This window comes from Haliotis rufescens, unplaced genomic scaffold (genome assembly GCF_023055435.1).
Source record: "Haliotis rufescens isolate VD_foot unplaced genomic scaffold, xgHalRufe1.0.p SCAF_4, whole genome shotgun sequence".
NCBI lineage: Eukaryota > Metazoa > Mollusca > Gastropoda > Lepetellida > Haliotidae > Haliotis > Haliotis rufescens.
Window position 1 is genome coordinate 62,673,950 of NW_025964112.1, and position 27,887 is coordinate 62,701,836.

The 27,887-nt window shown below is 48.1% G+C and overlaps 1 protein-coding gene across 2 annotated transcripts in view; it reads right to left on the reverse strand.

Moving 5' to 3' along the window:
* The window catches only part of LOC124127129 (coiled-coil domain-containing protein 13-like), a 36,826-nt gene extending 10,267 nt beyond the window's left edge, over positions 1-26,559 (reverse strand). Inside the window, exons 1-11 of one of the 2 annotated variants that reach the window (XM_046490583.2) lie at positions 26,499-26,559; positions 24,796-24,965; positions 23,599-23,670; positions 22,342-22,447; positions 21,480-21,613; positions 20,622-20,708; positions 19,539-19,658; positions 18,512-18,616; positions 4,937-5,104; positions 3,821-3,897; positions 3,614-3,713 (exon numbers count right to left, since the gene is read on the reverse strand). In XM_046490583.2, the coding sequence (XP_046346539.2) occupies positions 3,614-3,713; positions 3,821-3,897; positions 4,937-5,104; positions 18,512-18,616; positions 19,539-19,658; positions 20,622-20,708; positions 21,480-21,613; positions 22,342-22,447; positions 23,599-23,670; positions 24,796-24,957 (1,131 nt within the window). In that variant the 5' untranslated portion in view covers positions 24,958-24,965; positions 26,499-26,559. Of the gene's footprint in view, positions 1-3,613; positions 3,714-3,820; positions 3,898-4,936; positions 5,105-18,511; positions 18,617-19,538; positions 19,659-20,621; positions 20,709-21,479; positions 21,614-22,341; positions 22,448-23,598; positions 23,671-24,795; positions 24,966-26,277; positions 26,371-26,498 lie in introns of those variants that run through there. The other variant, XM_048381776.1, reaches the window with a different exon arrangement.
* Positions 26,560-27,887: the final 1,328 nt, after the last annotated feature.

A 27,887-nucleotide genomic window follows, 5' to 3' on the forward strand; every position in this document is an offset into this window, starting at 1 on the left:
CCCACCCTGTCCTCCCTCACCATCATCTCCCACCCTGTCCACACGCACCACCACCTCCCACCCTGTCCACCCTAACCATCATCTCCCACCCTGTCCACCCTAACCATCATCTCCCACCCTGTCCACTCTCACCATCACCTCCCACACTGTCCTCCCTCACCCTCACATCCCACCTTGTCCACCCTCACATCGTCTCCCACCCTGTCCACACGCACCATCACATCCCACCCTGTCCACCTCACCATCATCTCCCACCGTGTCCACCTCACCATTGTCTCCCACCCTGTCCACCTCACCATTGTCTCCCACCCTGTTCACCTCAACATCGTCTCCCACCCTGTCCACCTCACCATCATCTCCCACCCTGTCCACCCTCACATCGTCTCCCACCCTGTGCACCTCACCATTGTCTCCCACCCTGTTCACCTCAACATCGTCTCCCACCCTGTCCACCTCACCATCATCTCCCACCCTGTCCACCCTCACATCGTCTCCCACCCTGTCCACCTCACCATTGTCTCCCACCCTGTTCACCTCAACATCGTCTCCCACCCTGTCCACCTCACCATCATCTCCCACCCTGTCCACCCTCACATCGTCTCCCACCCTGTCCATATGCACCATTGTCTCCCACCCTGTCCACTCTCACCCTCACATCCCACCCTGTCCACCTCACCATCATCTCCCACCCTGTCCACCTCACCATTGTCTCCCACCCTGTCCACACGCACCATCACATCCCACCCTGTCCACCTCACCATCATCTCCCACCCTGTCCACACTCACCATCATCTCCCACCCTGTCCACCTCACCATCATCTCCCACCCTGTCCACCCTCACATCGTCTCCCACCCTGTCCACCTTAACATCGTCTCCCACCCTGTCCACACGCACCATCACATCCCACCCTGTCCACCTCACCATCATCTCCCACCCTGTCCACCTCACCATTGTCTCCCACCCTGTCCACCTCACCATTGTCTCCCACCCTGTCCACCCTCACATTGTCTCCCACCCTGTCCACCTCACCATCATCTCCCACCCTGTCCACCTCACCATCATCTCCCACCCTGTCCACCTCACCATCATCTCCCACCCTGTCCACACGCACCACCACCTCCCACCCTGTCCACCCTCACTATCATCTCCCACCCTGTCCACCCTCACCATCATCTCCCACCCTGTCCACCCTCACCATCATCTCCCACCCTGTCCACCCTAACCATCATCTCCCACCCTGTCCACCCTCACCATCATCTCCCACCCTGTCCATCTTACCATTGTCTCCCACCCTGTCCACCCTCACCATTGTCTCCCACCCTGTCCACCCTCACATCACCTCCCACCCTGTCCACCCTCACCATCATCTCCCACCCTGTCCATCTTACCATTGTCTCCCACCCTGTCCACCCTCACCATTGTCTCCCACCCTGTCCACCCTCACCATCACCTCCCACCCTGTCCACACGCACCACCACCTCCCACCCTGTCCACCCTCACTATCATCTCCCACCCTGTCCACCCTCACCATCACCTCCCACCCTGTCCACCCTCACCATCATCTCCCACCCTGTCCACCCTCACCATCATCTCCCACCCTGTCCACCCTCACCTCCCACCCTGTCCACACGCACCACCACCTCCCACCCTGTCCACACGCACCACCACCTCCCACCACGTCCACACGCACCACCACCTCCCACCCTGTCCACCCTCACCATCATCTCCCACCCTGTCCACCCTAACCATCATCTCCCACCCTGTCCACCCTCACCATCATCTCCCACCCTGTCCATCTTACCATTGTCTCCCACCCTGTCCACCCTCACCATTGTCTCCCACCCTGTCCACCCTCACATCACCTCCCACCCTGTCCATCCTCACCATCATCTCCCACCCTGTCCATCTTACCATTGTCTCCCACCCTGTCCACCCTCACCATTGTCTCCCACCCTGTCCACCCTCACATCACCTCCCACCCTGTCCTCCCTCACCATCATCTCCCACCATGTCCTCCCTCACCATCATCTCCCACCCTGTCCACTCTCACCATCATCTCCCACCCTGTCCACCCTCACATCACCTCCCACCCTGTCCATCCTCACCATCATCTCCCACCCTGTCCATCTTACCATTGTCTCCCACCCTGTCCACCCTCACCATTGTCTCCCACCCTGTCCACCCTCACATCACCTCCCACCCTGTCCTCCCTCACCATCATCTCCCACCATGTCCTCCCTCACCATCATCTCCCACCCTGTCCACCCTCACCATTGTCTCCCACCCTGTCCTCCCTCACCATCATCTCCCACCCTGTCCACTCTCACCATCATCTCCCACCATGTCCACCTCACCATTGTCTCCCACCCTGTCCATATGCACCATTGTCTCCCACCCTGTCCACCCTCACCATCATCTCCCACCATGTCTACCCTCACCATCATCTCCCACCATGTCCACCTCACCATCATCTCCCACCCTGTCCACCCTCACCATCATCTCCCACCCTGTCCTCCCTCACCATCACCTCCCACCCTGTCCTCCCTCACCATTGTCTCCCACCCTGTCCACTCTCACATCACCTCCCACCCTGTCCTCCCTCACCATCACCTCCCACCCTGTCCACCCTCACCATTGTCTCCCACCCTGTCCTCCCTCACCATCATCTCCCACCCTGTCCTCCCTCACCATCATCTCCCACCCTGTCCCCCCTCACATCGTCTCCCACCCTGTCCTCCCTCACCATCACCTCCCACCCTGTCCACCCTCACCATTGTCTCCCACCCTGTCCACCCTCACATCACCTCCCACCCTGTCCTCCCTCACCATCACCTCCCACCCTGTCCTCCCTCACCATCATCTCCCACCCTGTCCACTCTCACCATTGTCTCCCACCCTGTCCACCCTCACATCACCTCCCACCCTGTCCTCCCTCACCATCATCTCCCACCATGTCTACCCTCACCATTGTCTCCCACCCTGTCCTCCCTCACCATCATCTCCCACCCTGTCCACTCTCACCATTGTCTCCCACCCTGTCCACCCTCACATCACCTCCCACCCTGTCCTCCCTCACCATCATCTCCCACCATGTCTACCCTCACCATCGTCTCCCACCCTGTCCTCCCTCACCATCATCTCCCACCCTGTCCACCCTCACCATTGTCTCCCACCCTGTCCTCCTTCACCATCACCTCCCACCCTGTCCACCCTCACCATTGTCTCCCACCCTGTCCACCCTCACATCACCTCCCACCCTGTCCTCCCTCACCATCACCTCCCACCCTGTCCACCCTCACCATCACCTCCCACCCTGTCCTCCCTCACCATCATCTCCCACCATGTCCTCCCTCACCATCATCTCCCACCCTGTCCTCCCTCACCATCACCTCCCACCCTGTCCACACGCACCATCATCTCCCACACTGTCCACCCTCACCATCATCTCCCACCATGTCTACCCTCACATAATCTCCCACACTGTCCACCCTCAATGAACCTTCCACCCTCACCATCGTCTCCCAACCTGTCCACCCTCACATCTCCTCCCACCCTGTCCACCTCACCATCACTTCCCACCCTGACCACCTCACCATCGTCTTCCACACTTACCATTAGGGCTTGCACCAGCTCATCATCGTTCTTTCCCTTCTCCAGGAGAGTCTGAATCTGTTGTTTTAGGGACTTTGTCTCATTGGACAACACCTTGTTCCTGAAAACAGACATGGACATCAAATTATTTTGAGTAAGAAAATATTTCTTCCTTAGCAAGGTATTTTTGGAATGACAGATAAAACAGAGACATAAATGTTTAAGTACCTTGCTTTGCAGGCATCCATTTTGTTTTTCAGTGCTGAATGATCTTCTTCCAAGGCCTTCAGCTCAGAAGCAGCTCTCTGCAGCAACAGCAAATGTTATAACTCAATGTCATTATGTGCTTTCTGAAGACACCATCACTGAGTGCACAAATAACATTCAAACTGAATTTATTCATATCAATATTTCCAAAATCTAAATGAATATTCATGTTTATATGCTAAATCCTCATTTGAAGTATATTTGTTTCAGAGACTGTATGACATTCATTTACTACCATGTTTTTTGTACAGCAGTATTCAATTATTCATTAACCTATTTTTTTTTTCATAATCATATTAATAACAGACAAACAAACCAATTTTACTTCTTATGCTATGTCAAAGGTTCTCCCTGGTTTTCATCAATACGTAACGTAGCATCGCAGTGAACATCATGCATTTGCAAAGGGTATACACAATGTTAATGATCATGTTGACTAAGTCATCCTCATCACTGCAACAGAATCAGATGGGGACACAATGAGAGACCTAGCATCTGCAGTCTAACTGACCTACCACAATGCTACACCATCATCTCTTAGGAAATCGAGAACATACACTAAACCTACCGTATATAGAGATGTGGGGTGGACTTGAACATCCCTTGTTTCATAGCATATCATTTCATGTTACGTTAACATTGAATTATTGCTTAACATCTGCCATGTCTCATCTGTGCTTGGTAGTGTATGCCTTCCATGGAATATACCACGTATAGCAGTAATCTGCAGTGACCAAACTTACCCCCAAGGGATAACACTTATCATCATGAACATCTGTCTTAAATGTACTGTTTTATTTGGTTGGCTTACAGTTTGTTTACCTGCCATACTCAGCAATATTCCAGCTATATGACATTGGTCATGTTTGTACCAGACAATCCAGAAGGTGACATCATGAGCATCAATCTACACATTTGGGATACGATGATATGCATGAACCAAGTCAGACCACCCAATCCTGTTAGTTGTTTGTTATGACAAGCATGGGTTGCTGAAGACCAATTCAAACCCTGATCTCCAGGGGGTTTGCTGGGTCCTAGGTATTCCCCACAATAACAACATCCATGAACACCCACCTCCTGGGCCTCTTTCCGGTCCTTCTCAACCTTCCGCAGCTCTTCCTTATACTTCTCGTCCTGCGTCCTCCGCCGTGCCGACGTCCTCCCGAGCATCTGGTCCTCAAGGCTACCTTCCTTCCCTGACCTCCCTCGTGCAGAATCCAGCTGGGTCTTCAGATCCTCGATCTGTGCAATAATTACATCATCATGATTATCTCTATAACACATGACACCCTTACAGAATAGTACCCTAGATGCACTTGCTGTATCCAACATCATTCAAATATAACATCAGAGGTTGATGTTTAGATCAATTGTTAATCTGGAGATGTCCTAACCGGGAAAGTTCTATGTAAGCTATCAAAACAATAGCTGTTACATGATTTCCTGTAAACACAGGTCTGAACTACTAGACTAGCAAGCTGGTGCTAATCTGTCCCTGGAATGAGTTACATTTAGGATCCTAAACATAGGATCATGTTTAATTTGTATACTATTTCTAAAACAATATGACACATGAAACAATCTGTCAGCTATGTTAACCCAGCCTGGTGCTACACCTACCAATACTATCCTGTAAGATTTTAGTAAAATCTAAATATTTTTTACATTTGTATACTTATCCTGCATTACTCCGTATTGCATTTACTGCTATGTTTGACAGAGAGACGAACTGTGTGAGATCCAGCTGCTGAAGAAAGTTGTCCCAACCAGCCCAGGAGGCAGCGCCCTCTCACAGTCGGCACGTGACCCGGAAGTCATGACGTCACACCAAAAGACATAACTGCTTTAAACATAACATCTGAAACTTCGTGGGGAGGTAGCGTAGCGAAAGGGAGGGAACTTAGACTTCGTAATGCAGGATAAGTATACAAATGTAAAAAATATTTAGATTTTACTAAATTTTTTAACTTATCCTGCATTACTCCGTATTGCATCTTTATCAGACGGCTTGGCCGGTGGGCATACTTGCAGATGTGAACCATATTAAACCCTCGTCAAGGTCCGATGAATCCGCACCGCATACAAGTGATGACCGGAACATCTACGACCATTCCTGTCTTCAGGAAACAAGAGTCGATGCAAAAACGAAACGCCCGAATAGGTAACCGAAATACAATGAGGCGTGTAGCCAAAATATATAACTTACCGAAGAGCGAAAGCGAAACGCAGTAGAACCTAGAGCTAATCTGAGGTGATAAACACCAGAGAGTTCGACGGGCCCCGCTCGGGGAATCGAAGAATCAGCGGCGTCGGCGGCAAAATCTACGACCAATCCCAAGAGCGAATGCGAAACGCAGGAGAGCCCTCTAGGCTGGAGGCAAGGAACACCGGTGAGGTCGACGGGCACCGCTCAGGTACCAGAGAAGCAGCGGCGTTGGCGTCGGCGTCGGCGCCGGTGACCACATCTACTACCATTCCTGTCGTCAGGAAACGAGAGTTGATGCAAAAAGTAAAACCCGGATAGGTGACAGCAATAGAATGAGTCGGGTAACCCAAAACTAAAACTGACCTAAGAGCGAATGCGGAACGCAAGAGAGCCGTCTCGTCTGGGGTGATAAACACCAGAAAGGTCGACGGGCCCCGCTCAGGATATCGGAGAATCAGTGGCGTCGGAGATAGATGACCTGTTGGGCTACAACCAGGGACCAAAACTGTGAACGCCGGCGACAACTTTCAAGGCTACATCACGGAAGTAGTGGTTGGTGAAGGCGGTGTCCGATCGCCACGAGCAGGCTTCCCTGAACGACGGGATGGAACAGTATACCGTGAAGAACCAGTGTAAATACGATCGCCCTGATCTCATTTTATTTCAGGTAATAGCCTTTGGGGGGAGGGTCCAATCCGGCGGCTCATACGCTTTAAGGATGACCGCCCGGAGCCACAGGGAAAAGTATTCCGGCTGACCAACGACAGCGACGAAGGGGAGACCGGCAGAAAAAGGTGTTTCCTAGACTTGCGGCAGTCTTTAGATCGTAGAATAACCTTCAGTGCCCTTACTGGGCATAATGACGCTCATCCTCATCCTCGGCACCCACACTGGACGAGGGGGGAGGGGACAAGGAATGATCTATCAGGCTGTCCTGGGAGTTGAATCTTTACGCTGACGTCCCAGTACGGTCCATGATGAACGGCGCCCTGGGTACCGCATTCGAACCGGGCATGGGAGGCGTCGAGGGCGTGCTGTACATGGACTCGAGCGGCAGTAGTCAAAACCAGTAGAAACACCCGTCTTCTACTTAAGGTCGAAGAAGGAAGACGAGGGGAGTGGTTCGAAGGGTATTGAAGACCACATTCAGATCCAACGCAGGCGGTCCGAACTTGGTCTTCAGGTCTTCAAGACTGAACGAGCGCAGCCAGGCCCGTAGGTCGGGAATTTTCGTCTTTCTCCGATCGTCCGGGATGGCCAGAACGGAGTAGATGGCGACCAGGTATGTGGGGGTGGTAAGCCCTTCAACCGATGGGTGCTACACAAGTACAGAAGGAACTGATCCAGGATCTGCGGTGACGCTGTCATCGGATCCTGGTGTTTGTCAGAACAAAATGCCTGGAACAAGCATCAGTTATCAGCATACAGTCCCCCTGTAGATGGACGGTGGGCTGAAGCAATAGCCTTGGTCGCTCTAGCTGAATAGCCCTTGGCTTTCTGCATGTGTGTCAGGCGTGCAGACGATAACATGCGGGTATGAGGGTGTGGCAACAGACCGTGTGGATGGAGCAGAAGGTTGGACCACACCGGAAGTTCCAGGGGTTGTCTCTGGCTATGTTTCGGAGGTCGATAACCCAACTTCTGGCTGACCAATAAGGCGAGACCAAAGTCAATGGCAGGGGTCGAGTGGCCTGGATCTCTGAAGAACCGTGGGAGGGAGAACCGGAGTCGGAAAAGCGTACGCGCGTAATCCTTCTCAGGAACGATGGAAGGCTTCGACTGCCACAGCGGTCGTATCCGGCACAGGTGGAATGGAAGACGACAGCTGGCCACATTCAGATATGAGGCAAACAGATCTAGGGTTGGGGTGTCGACCGTTTCACATAGTCTGGCCCGAGGCGCCGGAGAGCGTGAGGCGTCGGAGAGCTTGAGGCGCCTGGAACGCCGAAGATGGTGATTCTCGGGGGCGCCGGTCGAGTTTGTGGCGCCGGGAGAGGGGCGAGAACTCTGGGTCCGCAAACACCACACTACGGTGACGTCGTCAGTGGACACGATCAACAGGGCGTGACCGAGAATGCACTGTCAGCAAGTGCCGTCCTGGATAAGCATTTATCTCGAGGCTGTTGCTGTGCCAATGGTGTTGATCTCTGGATCACAGGTGGTCACAATGTGGGCTGGCGTGGGCCACTAGCCACTGACAAGGTGGCAGGGGAGGTAGTCAGCAACAGGGGTCTGCGATTGCGTACCGTCGGTACGATTCGGAAAAAAGGTGTGATCGCCTGCGAGCCAACCTCAAGTAGACGAAGTAAACCAGCTTCACAATCGACCGCCGGGGCATCGACGTAACCGGGTAGTAGGAAGTCGAGGCAATATGGCCATTGCACGAAGTAATGAGATCGTTTTCATCCCTGAAGCGGCGTATAAGTACTCCTGTTCTTATATCAAGGTGACGATGGAGGACGACAACACGATACGAGGCAGGTATGCAACAGGGGTCAGTGGGACGGCCGAGGGACTTTAAGTATCAAATCGACACTGTGTCCGGTAGTCAAGGCGGAAGATAGGACTACCTGTCGTAGTCGAAAAGATCAAACCGGACGAAGGAAGGCGATCTTTTCCATCCCTTGAACGCCTATAGGCGCTATCGTTCTTATAGCGAAGGGTTGATGAAACAAGGTTCCTCGTGACAGCCGTGTTGGTAGAGGAGGTCTATTGTTTCCAACATCCGTGCATGGATGGACTGCGACAGGCGCCTGGTTGAGTGGTATCACCAAGCGTACAGGTAGACATGGAAACCAATCTGTAGAAATACATGGCACCCCTTGCCATGGTAAGTTGACCTAAATCCGGTCGGAGTTGTTGACAGTCCGAGTACTTGACACGTGACATGTAAATCACTCTGCGCAGTAGCCGAGAAAACCGCCTTGGAGTCGGAACTGAGGTGCAAACTCCACACACAGACAATCCTCAATGAACTGTGTGAGAGACGATCAAGTGGTGTACCCGAGTTTTGCGATAAAACACGAAACCCTATGGGCGTCGTGGAAAACCCGGGGAGCGCCGAGGAAGAGTCTCTCTCAGGGACGCTGGCGCTAGGGTAGGGTAGAACAGCGTTGATGTCTGCGATGTCGACGAAGTAAACTCTTTGTAAGTGGATGTCGTCGTCGAATCTGATACAGACGCTGTTCACATGACGCTCTGTTTCGATGGAAACCCGCAGGTTTTTACAAACCTGTAGAGGTTATGAATTCTCTGATGAAATCCTCCTTGGGGCACTTATTGCATTTTCCTTGCTCAAGAAAATCTATATGACATAGTTGTAACCATTTTCCTTAATAAAAAATGTTACCACACAAAAAACTTCGTTTTTGTATGATATACGACCACCCTTACGGGGCCTCACCCCCAACGGCGCCTCACGCCAGGGGGAGCAACTCTCACCCAAATCACTTTCCATATGTCAAATGCTGACGGAATGTGGGGAGGTGGGTGGCCGTGCCCCAAGGAGGATTTCATCAGAGAATTCATAACCTCTACAGGTTTGTAAAATTCTCTTTCTGATTAAATCCTCCTTGGGGCACTTATTGCATCAAGACAGACTCCCAAAGATAATCTAGGAAGTGGCATCCGTCAGCAACAGGCGTAAATAAATACATCGTATTTGATTATTCAACAGAATAAAATATTGAGTTCAATAAATGGAACCAACCTTATCGTGAGGCAGGCTAGAGACAGGGCGTGGTCGACCATATATTATGATAAAGCCTGTTTTTGCGGCTTGTCATAAGTTGAGAACTCGAAACACCTCCCACCCCCCCACACTTTTTTGAACAAGTGATATAAGGGCGTAGATCACGAGAGACCACGAAATACGCATCAGTCGGAAAGCGCACGTTAAATCTCCAAAGTAAGTAAGTAAGTGAGAGACCATAACCAGCGCTGAGCTAGGCCAGAGGGTCCCCGAGGATCGAAGGAGTGCGTGCGCAAAATACGAGTATTATCGAGTAGTAAGGACTGATATTTATCGACCGCAGAAGATAAAATCCGGACCATTACTGAGCAGTATAACCGGAAGACTGTCTAAAATCTCGAATGCTCAATCAGCTAGAGATTAGAACTTTGCCCAGTTCGGAGAACTGACTGACCAAACCGAGTACGCTCGCTTGAGTGTTTGTCGAGTTGGTAAGGTTTGATGAATCGTGCTCGGCTGGCTCCAAATAGCCGCGGAGCAGATCTGTTCAATGGGCAGAGCCGCGGCGTACGCTTTTGACGCAGCCACTGCTCTAACCTAATGAGCCTTCAACCTGGTAGGGGGGTCCCTGCCTGTAAGCGTATACGCTGTACAAATGTTTGAAACTATCCACCTCGAGATAGATTGTTTACTCGCAGGTGAGCCAACCTTCCTACCGCAGTAACAGCAAAATAGTTGGTTATCCTTACGGACACCCATATTTCCGCTGATATAGGCCTTGAGAGTCGTGCGGACATCCAAGACATGAGCATGTCTTGCAGTGGTCCCCGACGAGGAAGGCTGTGAAAGAGCGGGTAGCTCAATAGGAGCCGTTCACGTGGAATCGTGTGCGACCCTAGGACGGTAATAGTCCGGTAGACGAAAACTGACTGTCCCGGTGATATTTATCGACCCCATGGAAGACAGTTATTTTGGGATCGGCTGACATAACACGAATGTCGCCTACCCGTCTGCCGGACGTTACCACCACAAGGAACGCCGTCTCCCAGCTCAACAGCTGAAGAGAGAGAGACGACAGATCCCGAAAGGAAGGACCGGACAGCCAATCTAGAATGATTGACAAGTCCCAAGGGGGACTGATCCGCCGGACTGGCGGTCGGATCCTGTCCACACCTGCTAAAAAGCGCTGCACTAATGGGTGTGCACCCAGAAGTGCCCCGTCGACAGGGACGTGAAAAGCTGCGATAGCTGTAGAGTACCCTCGGACTGTTGATGCGGCCAGGCCGTCATCTAGTCGCGACTGGAGAAACTCAAGCACGGATACGAGATCTGCAGAAAAAAGATCTGCAATCCCTCTATCGACACACCTGGGCGCATAGCAGGCCTATCTATCGTACTGAACGTTTGTCGAATCCCTCCGCGAAGCCAGTATTGTGTCTGCAACTCGTGCAGGAATACCGCTCTTCTGGAGGCGATTCCTGACAGTGGCCAAGCCACCCATTGAATCCTGAGATTCGGGTGGAGGGCCCCGTTCTGGGATAGGAGGTCCGGTCGTAAAGGTAATATAACAGGAGGCTGAGCCAGAAACCTGAGTATTACTGGAAACCCACTCTGCGCCGACTAAAGAGGTGCCAGGGGCACAATTAGTCGCGCAGGCTGAGTGCCTAGCTGAGACAGGACCTTGGAAATCAGAGGTACTGGGGAGAATGCCCACAGAACTGTCCGTCCAATCTAGCTGAAAGGCGTCCGGTGCCACCGACCTCGGGTCGTGGACTCGGGAGCAGAACGTTGGTGTCTGGTTATTTAACCCAGACGCAAACAGATCCACCTGTAACGACCTGTATAACAGGGAGAAAATCCCGAATATCCCCGGGTCGAGCCTCCACTCGTGAGGAGCGAGGATCCGGCAAGACAGAGCGTCCGCACGGACGTTGTCCACCCCCGGGAGATAAACAGGTAGCACCCTGATATCGTGAGAGTCGCACTATAGTAGGAACTGCCACGTCTTTCGTCGAAGCGACGGAGACGCCGTTCCCCCCTGCTTCCGGATGTAAGTCATCGCCGTTTGGTTGTCCATCTCTAGACGAACCACTTGGCCACGAAGCAGATCCGGGAAGCGTTGGAACACCAACCTGACCGCTCTCAGTTCTAGCACATTGATATGCAGTTTGATCTCCAGCTGGGACCATAGTCCCGAGGCAGTGTGATCATTCAGAACGCCTCCCCAGCCGGAGAGTGACGCGTCTGTTTGAACTGTGAGAGACGGAACGGGAGTGATTCCCGACCTCGGTCCACCACTGGAGGTGTGTAATGAGCCACTACGGAGTCTCGAGCACAGTCTCGAGATCTTCCGAGTTCGCCCAAAGTCGACGGAGTGCTTGTTGAATGGGACTCATTCTCAAGCGTGCCCGCCAGACCAAATCCACTGTCGCCGCCATGTTGTCCAGTAACTGGAGCCATGTACGAGCAGTGTGACTTGCGCTTAAGGGACTTGATATCTTGTGACAGAGATACACGTCCTCTCACCGTGTTGAAATTAGCCACTAGGAAGACTAGATTCTGAGTGGGGCTCAGATCTGACTTCTTGAGATTGACCATCCACCCTAGAGTGATCAGAATATCTATCACTTGTTGTGTAGCTATCTGACTCAGGGATTGCAATAGAGCTCTTAGTAACCTAGTCGTCGAGGTACGGATGGCAGAACCGACCTTTTGACCTGGCCACTTGGGCGGGAATCAACATCAGCTTGGTGAACACCCTCGGGGCCGTGGAGATCCCGAATGGTAGAACCCTGAACTGATAACACCTCCCGTCGAAAGAAAACCTCAGGTATTTCTTGAACTCTGGATGTATTGGTATGTGGAGATAGGCGTATTTTAAGTCTATTGACGTTAGCCATTCTCCTGTCTCGACAGTTGAGATCACTGTTTGGTGACTAGGAAACAAGTCGAGTAGAAGCCCTCGCTTTCCTGTCCCTCGGGACCCGGTTCGATCGCAGCTTTCATAAGAAGTGCGTCGACCTCGGCACGGAGGAATTCCGCCTTCTCTCGGGTAGCAGGCACCGGTGTGTGCTTTATCCCGGAAAAGTGGAGGAGCGGATGAGTTTTCCCGATAACTTGCGACTATGGGTTCACCCGGGGCTCTTCGGGCGCTAATGGGAACCCATCGTTCCCAGCCCCGCGAAAAAGCTGTTGGCCTCGACCAGCTGCCTTGCCCCGGCCCGTGCCTCTCTTGCTCCTCACGGCGCCCTTATACCTGAAGGAAGCGGCGGCTTCCAAGCAGGTGTGGACGTCTGACCCGTGCGTTAGCGTAGGAGGGGACAATTGGAGAGGCCCGCTTACGCGGTTTTAACGCTTGGTACCTCCAACAAGGCCTTATGAGTCTTTGATGGAAGTATACAATTGAGCAGCCTCTCGGACCGCCTGCTGAGCCCCAGGGAAGAGGGTGGCACCCTCTTATACGGCAAAGCAAGTAGGTCTTGGCGTGTGTAAGTCGAGTATTTAGATACCGACATCCACCGCCTGCGCATGCACATAACAGCGCACATCATCTGCGATGCACAGCTACGAATAGCGTCTCGCGCAAGATAATGTTAGTTGCGCGGCCAACTCCGAAGAGTCGGCCGGCCCCTCTCCCGCTAACTCCCTCTGTACAGCCGACAGATACGCGGAGTGTACGGACACACGGAGCTGTTGGCATGCATTATGATATTGCTCCTCGAAGCATATGTAAGCAGCCTTCAACTCCGCACCGCACACGGGAAAGGGGGGGCAACCGCCGGCCCTGCTTGACCTTAGTCAAGTTGGGTGTCTCCGACTCTGGCATGGGCGCAGCAACCTGAGGCAGTACATGGACAATCCTGTCCCGCACGTGTCTCTGCACCCGGCCCGAGGCCGAGTCCCGGTGCCGAGGTGCCGGAGGTTCAAGGGAACCCACCTGGCACTGGGCTAGGTATCCACTAGTGAAAGCCTCGGCCTCGGAAGAGGCGTCTGGCTCCGCTAGGGTAAATTGTGCGTCGGTAGTGCACAGGCCGGTGCCCGCCACCACTACGCTGGGGAGCGACCTCGAGCCGGAGCCGAAGCTCGGTCTCGGATCGTCCCCGAGACAAAGGGAACCAACCTGGCTCCGGGCTAGGTATCCACTAGTGGACGCCTCGGCCTCGGAAGAGGCGTCTGGCTCCGCTAGGGAAAATTGTGCGTCGGTAGTGCACGGGCCGGTGCCCGCCACCACTACGCTGGGGAGCGACCTCGAGCCGGAGCCGAAGCTCGGTCTCGGATCGTCCCCGAGACAAAGGGAACCAACCTGGCTCCGGGCTAGGTATCCACTAGTGGACGCCTCGGCCTCGGAAGAGGCGTCTGGCTCCGCTAGGGAAAATTGTGCGTCGGTAGTGCACGGGCCGGTGCCCGCCACCACTACGCTGGGGAGCGACCTCGAGCCGGAGCCGAAGCTCGGTCTCGGATCGTCCCCGAGACAAAGGGAACCAACCTGGCTCCGGGCTAGGTATCCACTAGTGGACGCCTCGGCCTCGGAAGAGGCGTCTGGCTCCGCTAGGGAAAATTGTGCGTCGGTAGTGCACGGGCCGGTGCCCGCCACCACTACGCTGGGGAGCGACCTCGAGCCGGAGCCGAAGCTCGGTCTCGGATCGTCCCCGAGACCAAGGGAACCCCCCTGGCTCCGGGCTACGAATCCACTAGTGAAAGCCTCGGCCTCGGAAGAGGCGTCTGGCTCCGCTAGGGAAAAATTGTGCGTCGGTAGTGCACGGGCCGGCGCCCGCCACCCCTCCGCTGGGGAGCGACCTCGAGCCAGCGCCGAAGCCCGGTCTGAGATCGTCCCCGAGACCAAGTTGCCTGCCTCGGCCGACGCCGGGCATATCACAAGGTCTCGAAGCCGCGTCTGGCGCCGACAACGGGGAAGGCTCGGTCCGCATCTCCTCTCGGAGCTGAGACTTTACCTCCTCCATCATCGACGCCATCTGCGACTTAAGTAACGCAGAAAAGTCTGCCAAAGACAGTGCAGGAGAGGGTGCAGTGCTTACTACGGGGACCCTCGAGCCTTCTCCCCCGGCCCCCGGAGAGGGAGCGGGGGAGACAATCTCGGCAGCTTTTTTACCCTTTTTAGATGGGGAGGGGGGGATGTCTTAGTAGATCTGATATCTACCCCCGCCTTTAATAGACCTCTTTAAAGTGGAACAAGTCAACTTGTCTCTTTTGGGGGCCCCGGGGGGTAAAGGCAATGTCCTCCGCCAGACATATTCGGCAGCGTTCGTGCCTGTCTTAGAACAACCCGTACACAGTTTGAAGGTCTTGTAAACAAGACCGTAATTTCTGAGGTGGGCGGGAAGGGTATCAACGTGTATCAGTGCGATATAAAGATCGGAAAGAAACGTGCATAAATTGTGAAACTAGAAGCAAAGGCGTAATGTAGAATGCGATTTGTAACGCGATACTAATAGCCAATGTGTAGTATAATTATAACACCAAAGGGGCGTGTTACGCGCTAAGGTGTAAAAACCCGTAAAAAAGGTAAGTGTAGTTTATGAATTAACACACCACCTTGGGTTTTGTAAAGGAAAAAATTGTAGACCAATGCTGTATGATATAACAAAACCCCAAGCCGTTTCTTAATGGCCTTGGTGTTACATGTATCAGCCCGTGGAACTACAATATGGACGCCATTACGGCCATTTGAATTCAAAGGTACCGTGCACGTGGCGTATTATTACAACTCTATAACTTCACAATGCGAGGTATTACGCCTTTGCAAAGAAAGAAATGTACCATACATACAGTTTGGTCAGCCATGGTTCTTGTCGAACGATAGATTTCTCTTATTTTTGTCTTGTGTGAAAAATCAACACGTCTGTCTCTTACAGATGACATAAGGAAAGTGATTTGGGTGAGAGTTGCTCCCCCTGGCGTGAGGCGCCGTTGGGGGTGAGGCCCCGTAAGGGTGGTCGTATATCATATAAAAACGAAGTTTTTTGTGTGGTAACATTTTTTATTAAGGAAAATGGTTACAACTATGTCATATAGATTTTCTTGAGCAAGGAAAATGCAATAAGTGCCCCAAGGAGGATTTCATCAGAAAGAGAATATCTCTCCGGAATCATAGCGCTTTAAACGACGGGATTATGGATAACGTCTCAGTGGGCAAGTTGAATCAGACCAACTGTCTATTGGTTGAAATGATTCCACCCAGGAAGTAGAACGATAGTCACGATCCCGAAGACCGACGGGAGAGTAGCGAAAGGAGCGGCGACAGTTGTTTCACCATGCTTCTCCGTGTGACGAGTTATGAGACGGCAGCAAGAACAGAGGGCAGTGGCGCCGGGGAGGCGATTGCCGATGGTGCCCCTTAAGCCGCAGTAGAAGATCGGATGGTCGGCTCGTTGATCTGAGCTTGATAAAGCTTGTTGATCTGAAGCTTGTTGAGCGCCGAAGACATCAGAGGATGCGGAGGCGCCGGAGCGCGGAGACATCAGAGGCGCCGAGACATAAGCGGCGCCGAGTTATCAGCTTGTCATGAACAAGTCATGAAGCTTGTTGAGCGCCGAGACATCAGCGGCGCCGAGTCATCAGAGGCGCCGAGTCATCGGAAGCGCCGAAGCGCCGAAGCGCGGGGAGCGCCGGGAGCGCCGGGAGCGCCGTGTCATCAGAGGCGCCGGAGGCGCCGCGTCATCAGAGGCGCCGGGAGCGCCGAGACATCGGAGGCGCCGAGTCATCAGAGGCGCCGAGTCATCAGAAGCGCCGGAGGCGCCGCGTCATCAGAGGCGCCGGGAGCGCCGAGACATCGGAGGCGCCGGAGGCGCCGAGTCATCAGAAGCGCCGGAGGCGCCGTGTCATCAGAGGCGCCGGGAGCGCCGAGACATCGGAGGCGCCGGAGGCGCCGAGTCATCAGAAGCGCCGGAGGCGCCGTGTCATCAGAGGCGCCGGGAGCGCCGAGACATCGGAGGCGCCGGAGGCGCCGAGTCATCAGAAGCGCCGGAGGCGCCGTGTCATCAGAGGCGCCGGGAGCGCCGAGACATCGGAGGCGCCGGAGGCGCCGAGTCATCAGAAGCGCCGGAGGCGCCGTGTCATCAGAGCGGGGAGCGCCGGAGGCGCCGTGTCATCAGAGGCGCCGGGAGCGCCGAGACATCGGAGGCGCCGAGTCATCAGAAGCGCCGGAGGCGCCGTGTCATCAGAGGCGCCGGAGGCGCCGCGTCGTCAGAGGCGCCGGGAGCGCCGGAGGCGCCGTGTCATCAGAGGCGCCGGAGGCGCCGCGTCATCAGAGGTGCCGAGTCATCGGAGGCGCCGGGGGCGCCGGAGACATCAGCGTTGACGGTGTTGGAGACCGTGAACGGTCGTATGTCGTGCCATGGGAGGCAGACTCTACGTTGGGAGCGCTGGAGCCGCCGGTGGAGTAGGAGACCGTGAACGGTCGTATGTCGTGCCATGGGAGGCAGACTCTACGTTGGGAGCCGCCGTGAAGCTCCGCTGAGCGCTGCTGCCGTCAACGTAGGTGGGGGTCGACGAGCACGTTGAGCGAGGTGTGTCCTGGATACTCGCATGAGCTGAAGGATCACAGCGACGAATGACTGCAACATCGGCACTGCCTTGTGAAAGTACAGGGCGTCGTACAATCACGGCAGAAAGGGGCGGCCCCGACCAGATTTGTTCCCGCGGAAACAAGTGCAGCGAGGCAGAAAATCTGGAATTTAAGCAAAACATAACTATGTGGCAAAGCCACAAAGTGCGGGAAGCATAATGTGTGGCCAATCACAAAGTATGGGAAGCATAAAGTAACTCAAAAACAGTATATTTTATTAAGGTTTATGAGATAAACAAGTACGCTAAAAGGGAGCGAAAAGGCAAAGCCTTAAGCAAACACGTAACCATGTGGCAAAACCACAGAGTACGGGAGACATAATGTAACTCAAAAACTTCGTATTATATTGAAGTTTATGAGAAGAAACAATTACGCTGAGAGGTAGCGAAAAGGCAAGGCTTTAAGCACACCAAAACAACATACATAAATGTAATGTATTACCCAAGCCAAAGAGAGAATTCAAAACGCAGAACACGACATTACGTGGCCACGTGGTGAATGACCAAAATGGCGGGAAAGAAAACAAAATGGCGGGAACAACATTGCGCCCGTAAATTACTGTGACGTGAGCCACAGACGAGCGATAAACGTTACAATTTACGAATGGGAAGACCCTAAGGTCACGGCCCATAACAGGTAACAATGTAGCAGCATATAATGAATGTAGAAACACGCAAAATATAAAAAACAAATAATAAGCTTTAATTTCCACAAGGGATACAAAGTACGTCCGTCCGTGGAGGTGACAAAGCAGTTATGTCTTTTGGTGTGACGTCATGACTTCCGGGTCACGTGCCGACTGTGAGAGGGCGCTGCCTCCTGGGCTGGTTGGGACAACTTTCTTCAGCAGCTGGATCTCACACAGTTCGTCTCTCTGTCAAACATAGCAGTAAATGCAATACGGAGTAATGCAGGATAAGTTAAAAAATATACAAATTTACTACCAGCCAGTCTGCCTCTCCCAACCTTATTCTGCAGTGTCAGTGTCAGTACTTGTACACTACATACAGTAGTGCCCTGCCCTGCCCTGCCTGCTACTGTTAGAGTTGAGGAGGGACTGCACATTCTCTCCCCCACACACACACCATCATATCAACCCCTCCCATACCATCATACAACCACCTCTCATACCATCATACCAACCACCTCCCATACCATCATACCAACCTTATTCTGCAGTGTCAACACTTGCTGTGCCCTGCCCCGCCAACCACTGTTAGAGTTGAGGAGGGACTGCACATTGACATTCTCCCCCACCTCCTGCTGCAGCACCTGGAACAAACACACAGAGTCTTCATCCCTTCTGTGGCTACCTATCACAACAACAGGCCATTTATATTGTGCATACTTCCATACCACAGAATAGCACACTCAAAGCACTATTATTACTCCAGTCACTGGATCAGTGTGCACTCAACAACCATTCTCAGTTCCCCTGGGAGCAGTCAACCAACGCTGCCTGTTAGATGCTAGAAGGTTAACAGTCACATCACTATCACATTATACCGGAAACCCATTCACTGCTGGGTGAAAAGAGGCACGTTTCGAACAAAGTCACTTGCCCCATGAGATACCACAGTGTGGGCAGGACCGAAGCCCTAGACACTCTCAGGAGCCAAACTGCTGGAACCCGGTCACCCTAATAAGGACTCTCCGCGATCAATGTTACCTAACTTCATCTGATTTGTGACATATGCGCTGTGCACAGGACCATGTACCACCACCATATTTAACAACCAATGTATCAAATGAATCAGCTGGTCTTCCTTGACTACACCACCATGTAAACAGCCCTTGGGGTCCAGCTTCCTATCTATCTGCATAGCAAGTTTATCTGGTCTACACCATAAGGTAGATATTTCCTGCAAGATACTATCATCGTTAATCATCAACTGTATTAAATCTCTATATTATAACCATGAACACCCACCATACCTTTGTTTCAGGAGCAACATCCACGTTTCCAACCCTTTGTCACTAAGCACAGATTTTCTCTCACTCATGAGGCTTTTTATTGACCTCTCTTGTTATCATAATTGGCTCAAAATGAAGCTGTGGTATCAATGGTCCAGGGTGTTATTGTAAAAGAAAGGAGATTGCATACACAGGATAATCAAGGATGGATATGTTGTGCAAGGCAGGTGTTTCAGTAGGTTAACGTAGTAGCCTGCTTCTACTTCCCACAGGTTCCCACCTTGTGTTGTATCTTGAGCTCCTGTTTAAGGGCCTGGCACTGGTTACGGTAGTCGGCTAGTTTGCTCTCAGTTTGTTTCAGCTTGTCTTGCAGCCCCTTCACATCCACTCCCTCATCAGTCTGGAACCACACAGTTGAATATTCAGCAAGTATTCAGCAAGTATTCACCAAATATTCAGCAAGTATTCACCAAACATTCACCGACTGTTCACACTGAACATCACTAGCACATCACAAGGAAGAATTACTCACAAATTACCTTGGATATTTGTGAAAAACTGATAAACATAATACAAATGATCTGTCAATAATTACAATTATCATCAATTTGTTACCATCATCAATACCATGATATAATCATTCCTTCCCACAGAAGTAATATCTGGTTAAGTTGAAAATTATTATGTGACATAATATGTCAAACCTTCCCCAGATGCTGAAGGAAATGTTACCAAGAGCGTCAGTGAGATGATTTATACATAGTTTTGTGATTTGTAACTCTAGAAAAATAACGCCACTTCTCCAAAATGTTGGTCAACATTTACCATGAACACATCATGCAACATTCAGTACATGCAAATTAATTACAATAACTACAATAATTACAATAATAATCTGAAAATACCAAAGTGCTGTATAATACAGTCAACTACTGCTGTGACTAATTGGACATCGTAGTTGGTGCATCCCTCACAAGTATCAAACAAGATAACAACTAACGTGGCTATATCGCCCACCCCTGTTGCAGAATTTATGACATAATTAAATCTAAACAAACCCTAACCTTTTTTAACCGAGGTGGAACTTGTCATGGAAATTGTAAAAAAAAGAAGAGTTTGGAACCTAAGTCCATCTTGTTGCCATGGAAACGTAAAAAATAAAAATTTCTAAAATTTCTAAATAACAAAAGGCACCAGTTCAGCATGTACCTGACAAACCTGCAAAGTTTCATGAAAACATATTGAACGGTTTATGAGTTATGCTCCGGAAACAAACTCTACCCCCACAGAACCTTAGTCCATCTTGTTGCCATGGAAACGTAAAAAATAAAAATTTCTAAAATTGAGTGTATATGTGACATGCCTTCTCCTCTAGAAACTGGGACTGCAGGCTGATCATGGAGCCCATCACTGAGTGGGTGTCGGTCTGCATGCTGTTGAGCTGGGTAACCTGTGTAGTGCAGTAACACTGTGAGCTATGACATACGCCACATCAAAACAATAAATAGTGAATGAAATGAGTTTGCCAGGTACAAATGACATTAGGATATTTTCATCATTTTATCACATTCTTCTGCATCATTACGAGATTCGAAAAACATCATCAGGACATTTTATATTCCATCAGTCAATGCCCTAGAAAATGAATCGATCTCAATTAAGCATGCCCCAGTCAGCATATTCCAGCTATAATCCAGCTATATGACTGAAAAGAAGTTAAAGAACGTCCATTTTTTTCATATGACTTTGGTTAATCTGTCATGTCGTGTTCCTTAATTTCTTTTAAGTAGTATATATAACAGAGACCTGTAAATAACCAAATCTGGGCAAGGTAAACCAGTGGTGGATATTGTGAGCAATGATCCATGATGTCAGGATATAATGACAATCAGAGAGGTCATATTTTATGACCATTTGATCATCATTTGGCTCATATGACAAGCATGGATTACAGGAGACCTATTTAGACCTTGAAGATCTGTAGTGTGTTTAAAACAGCACAGTAAATAGATCCCCAAACATTAGTACATTTAGAGAACAATTTTCTTTGTTATCACACATTTCTAAATTTATTAACAAGATACAATATAGATAAATAGAGCAATGTTTTATTTAACAAGTGATGTATCAATCACATTCACAGTGCACACACTAATTGTCTGTAACTACTAAACATGCTGCATGCATTAATGCCCGACAAACTCAATGCAAGGATGCAGACCTGTCTCTGAGCATCCTGACACTTCTTCTGCAGCTGTTTACATCTCGTCCTCTCACTCTCCAGTTCTGCTGTCAACTCTCTCACTTTCTTGGATAGTTCAACGATCTTTATGGCAGCCGTTTCATTTGTCACACCTTCAAATGAAGTGTCCAATATTTAGCCATCAAGCCAATGCAGACGCAATCAAAGTTGCTGTAGTCAGCCTGATATAATTACTGACACCAGTCTGTATTAACAACTCGTCTCACTCACAGTCCAGTCAGTCTCACACATCTAGATGATAATCCAGTCTTTACAAACAAGACCTACAGAAAATAAGGCTCAACAAAAAGACTTGTGAGTAGACTCAAAAGCATTTTTCATAAAGACTGTTGTATCTCTTTTCTACAGGGGAAGCGGAGTAAACAAAATAATCTCTTCTTTGATAGGCATTTAGAAGTTGGAGTACTAAGTAAGGATAAGAATTTATGGATGAACAACTTCTTTATTAAAATTAAGAGCGACGTTTCGGTGTAGGTTCTAACACCGTTATCAAGCAAGTGTTTATGCAGTAGAGTAGATATTGTTATACTGGAATAGAGAAGCCTGTTATGTACACACAAGGGTAGTGATGACGATCATTGGTGAAGTCAGTAGTAACAATATCTACTCTACTGTATAAACAGTAACCACAACCACACTCTGTATATCACTTACTTGATAACGGTGTTAGAACCTACACCGAAACGTCACTCTTAATTGTAATAAAGAAGTTGTTCATCCATAAATTCTTATCCTTACAAAATAATCTCTATTCAAATGAAATACAAATCTTGACAAGTGAAGTATGTTGTACATATTAGTTATTTGATGTGACACCAACCTGCCACTGCTGAGTTTTCTTCTACTTTCTTTTTCTTTAGATTTCTGATTTCAAAATCTCTCTCACTTAGCAGCTTGTAGAGGCGTCCATTTTCATCCTTGAGTTCCTGTTAAACATAGCATCATCATGATACTGGTAAAAGAGTTTCTCACACATCTGTTCCATTTCACTAAGTATTCAACAAGGAGTGAGTGAGTGAGTGAGTTGAGTTTAACGCCGCTTTGAACAGTATTCCAGTTATATCATGGCATGTCAGTTTCATTTGGGAGGAAAGCCCGAAGTGATGCAGGTCTCAGACATTTACCTCTTTGGTGAAACCCACGAGCAAAGGTATGATGCTGATAAACCCAGAAATATAATCAGGGCGAACCAGATTCATACCCACAATCAAAGGTGTCTGGAACGCCCAAGGGATGCAACAGTGCAGCAAATTGCGGCCCCTTATGCCCCCATTTCACTACGACCATGAATATCCCTAATCACCCGGAATAGGAACTTTTTCATGTTTGTTCTTAAATGAATCTTATTTGATTCCCAAACATTCGTACAGTTCGCAGGAGTTTGTCAAATCGGCGAGAAAGTTTTTGTTTGTCAAAATCTTTTGTGGAAGGGCTGTAATGTAATCCATCCGTAATTAATTCTTATGTTCCCTAACAGCTTCGTAATCGATTCTTTTGCATTCTTGGCTATTCTTTGCGATTCGTGGCTCCCAAAATGTCTTAACCTCAAGCCGAAAACATCCCGAAACAGCCACGAATGTCCTGAGTCAACTATGAATCATGTAAGAATTAAGTAAGAACAACATTCGGCATATTGGTAACTTAGTCGTAGGTGATTCTTACAATTGGTGCATGACCCGTACATGAATCTTGTAATTCGTACATGTTTCTTAACATGTTCCTGGCATTCTTCATATTTTTCAACCCGATTAGCCACGAAAATTTGCATCATTGGCCGAATCATCACAAATTTCGAAAGCTTCCAATTCGGGGTGAATCGGGATATTCGTGGTTGTAGTGAAAGGGGGGGCATTAGATGACTGGGCCACATGTGACCCCAGATCAAGCAAAGATGATTACTTTAAGTCTAATGATAGTGAACAAAATGTCACAATGACATTCAACAGATTAAATTCACAAAGAAAGACAATTTTCTTTGCTGTGGTGCAAATACTAATGTTTACTTATACAACAAACTAAACGTTAACAATATTTTATAATAACTTTCATCATAAATCATTCAAATATAATTAGTTACCCGTAACTGGTCATTGAGGTGATCAACCAGCTCTTCCGACAGAAACCCACTGGTAGCTGGAGGGTCAGCAAGCTACAGACACATGACAAACTTATCAGCTGGTAACATATGAATTATTTACACAATCAAATTCAATCTTATTCTTCGGAACTCAGTAACTTTTACATGGATAGAAACCTAATAACAAGGACAACGTTTTCACAATTTACTATGCATGTTTAACATTTGCATTGACTGTACACAGTATGATCAGGGGGTGACTTAACATTTGCAGAAATAGCAGAGGAAAAATATATAGTCAGTGGTCCAGTAGAGCCGTTAATAGACTATGCTTACACATACTTGAGTGTAGAAGGTAAGTGATATGCTATCTTAGTAACTAATATTCACAATATTGAAAAATCTGAAATTCCACATGTTAACAAAAAGTGACAATTTTTGGGAGCACCAGTTCTTTTCAACAAAAGCTAGACTTACTGGCCAAAACATAGTCGATTTCTGAAACCATTCTTTGACGTCTAGGTGCATAAGGTGTATGTTAAAAAAGCTTGAATATCAAATGACACCGAGCAAACTGACTGGCAACAGGCAAGTTGAACTTGTTGAATACCAACAAGTTCCTGATTCCGCAAAACAAAGATCTTAGGACATTCCATTCTGGATCACGTCAGAGTGACCTTTCAATTGACCAATCACAGCGTCGCTTACCAGATCGGGGAAGTGACAGTCGGATTGTGTTTTCTGATCATACAACCTTGAAAAGGTTAACACAGTGGCATCTGTGTATAACAGTTACAGGGTGTACAACTGAATCCGTCAAAATCCTCATCTACCTTTCACTTCAATTGGATAAACATTTGAAACGAAAGAAACTTTCCATAGCCCATGGGAAGAACTGCCATACAATCTCGGCCATTTATTAGACATTCTAGAATTTTCTTTTGCTAGGTTTTCAAATATTGAATCAACATTTTTTAAAGTGTAGTCTGGAATGGAAGTTGCCAGTGTCGTAAAGCTCAAGAAAGATGCTTTCTCATTGGCTGATGTCAACTCCTTGTTAGTCATTTCATTGGTTGGCCAAATTCGCAAAAGGTCGTTCAAATGTGACCTGTATTGGGATGCCCTCAGATCTTGTGTACGACACAAGAGGAATTCCCTACAGGTCTAGTGCCTGTTCATGCTGCAGAGAGTCCTTACTTTCAGATTCAGTTCATCAGTAACACCAAATGTACTTCTGGCAGTTCCCGGTTTCTCCTTCTCTGTTTCTTTCTTCTGTTTCCGTCGCATCAACTTCTGTCTCTGCTGTTCCTGGAGCCGCTCAAATTGCTCCTTCAGTGAGGGGTCCTCCATCTCAATCATTGTCTACACTGAAAACACAAATTGAACATAAACCAGTGTTAGAAATGATTTGTGTATTCACATGGTTTTATCTAGACATGCTCAGATGCCGATATTCAGCCCCATGTCTGCAGTAAATGTCAGCAAAAATAACCAAACAGCAATAAACAAATCCCTATTTACATCAATATAGTTATACTTAATGTGATGTCTTAGTCAAGGTGAGTTGTATTTCACTGATAAAAGGACCAATTCACATGATAAAGAGTAAGTGGTATTATTTTACATTATTGCATTGAACACAATAAGGTGTCTCTAAAATTAAGAAAATAAAAACTCTTACTGGTATACATGTATAAATATTTTTTAAAAATAAAACAATTCCCAATTTGCCTGCACATAGTTAGGAGTCCTACATAAATCCCTGAAACATTAAAAGTGCCAAAACTAAGTGTCCTTGTCAGGCAAATATTATTTTGTTCACATTTTGGATTTTTATCAGTTCTAATTTTTCTAATTTCAGAGGCATTTTAACATTGCATTCAATGCAATAATGCAACAAGTGTTCAAGGCTCCTCCTCTTTAGTGGTCCTCTTATCAGTAAAATTCATGTCCCTTTGACAATTCTGTTACATTTGTTTAAAACTATAGCTATAGAGGCTCGAAGATTGTTGTTAGCATTTTCGGTATATTTTACTGTTTATATATGGACTGCCAGGTATTATTAGCTGAGCTGAATGGACCAGACTTTTACTAGACAAGGGCTTCAGACTAGTTGCTAAAGTCACAGACTGCTATAGTAATATGAATTGGCTGCATTTGCTGCAGACTTGGGGATGAATATTAGCCTCAGATGATCCCTGTAGCATCATGTATGATAATCATGATGGACTTTTCATGGCCTTATAACAGTTATCACATATACAACAGCTAAACTTAATCATTGAACGCAGCAGTTATCCATCTGGATGACAGCTGCCTGTAAATAATTAAGTCTGGACCAGACAAACCAGTGACTGATATTATGAGCAACAATTGTCATGCTGTCAGAGTACAATGACATGCAATCAACCAAGTCATTGGCCACCAGATCTACTAAATTGCCTTTTATGACCAGCATTGGTGACTTTTTCTAACAAGGAATCCCACTGGACAAACAATAACCGCATGGGAATAGGTCAAGATCAATACAAGATAGCAGTCGAATAGCAGAATTGGCATTATTATTCAATCAATCATATCCAGCTATGGCCCATATACCGAATGACTCATCATACCAATTAAATATCTCTGATATGCATACAACGTAGGGATATGAAAAGCAGACATATATCGATATACATTTCCAGAAATGTCTACTTCAACATCTTCTCTTAGGCTAGTGATGGTTGATGACGTGAAAGAGAAACATTCATCTGATCCGATCGTTTTACTTTATATCCTATCATCCAGGTGACATTAAAACTCAAACTGGTAAAATATATTCATTCATGGCAGTGCGTTTTTAACAAAACTAGACACTTAAATTAATGAGAACAGAGATGTCATATCCAGTTATTTACCTTTCGTAGCAACTACTGTCAACTTCCGCTAAGAATTCATAGGTACGCACTGACTGACTGGTAGCGTTGTGATTGGTCAACAAAGGTTATGGAATTTGGTATCCACGAACTGAGATTGGTCTAAGGACTGCATTATATTTTCTATTCCATTCTTTAAATATGACAATTAGGCATTCTCGGAATTCACTTAGGAAACCAACTTCAATGTCAACACCTTCATATAATCGAACATATCCAAATGCATCAGAAAGTTAAAAATAACATACGTCCGATGCATTGTATTCTGGACAACTAAAATGAAAAAAGGACATAGGACATTATGGTTTGTTTGTTGTTGTTTTTTATTTTGGGGTGTTTTTTTCTGCTGTGGTTGTTGTTTTTATTTTTTTATAAGCCTATGTTTCTAGTTTTGTTAAGCTGACATGCCGTGATATAACTGGAATACTGTTCAAAGCGGCTATAAACCCATCTCACTCACTCACTCAGATATACCTTTTTATTGAGACCAGCATTTCTACAGGTAAGGCATGTGTTGCTTGGCGGGTCAGCCCTTACAAAACGGCACAGATGAAACAATATTTAAAGAGTCCGAATTCACTTGGTGAACGTCCTACAGGCATGCAGAGCTAAAAGTCTTTACGACAAACTATTTCCATAATCATAAGACATCTGCTGAAAGTACGGAATTGTTATAAACATTGACAAAATAAGATGTTTTTATACAGTAGTATGGCCTCATGACCTAGAGTACTATTTAACGTTAAACAAATTGTAGTCACGTGTGAGAATGTCATCTAATAGTGAATACATGATTAAGGAACACTTACAAATATATGTATGTTAAATAACATGTTCACCATTTCCTGGCAACAGTACTGGCAGGGGGTAAATATGTTGTTCTTAAAATAAAATACATGTCACAAATCAACCGAACGTGATACTCATCAACAACAACACTCAAATTAAAATTTGTAGACGATGAAATTTATTCACTTGAAAGTTATGTTATGAAACTATAAATTTATAATGAATATTGACCCGTGATCCGGGTTAGAGTTAGTCTTCAGGAACCCATGATTGTCGTAAGAGACGACTAACGGGATCGGGTGGTCAGGCTCGCTTACTTGGTTGATGCATGTCATCGTATCCCAATTGCGTGGATCGATGCTCATGATGTTAAACACTGGATTGTCTGGTCCAGACTCGATTATTTGCAGACCGCCGTCATATAAGTAGATTGCTGAGTGCAGCGTTAAACAACAAACAAACCAACAAATATAATGAGTATTATAAACCTTTACCAACCAAATATGAGCTGTATATTTGATTTTGTTTATATTGAAATAATATTATATTAGATGTCGATTTAAGACAAAAGAAACTGGTACT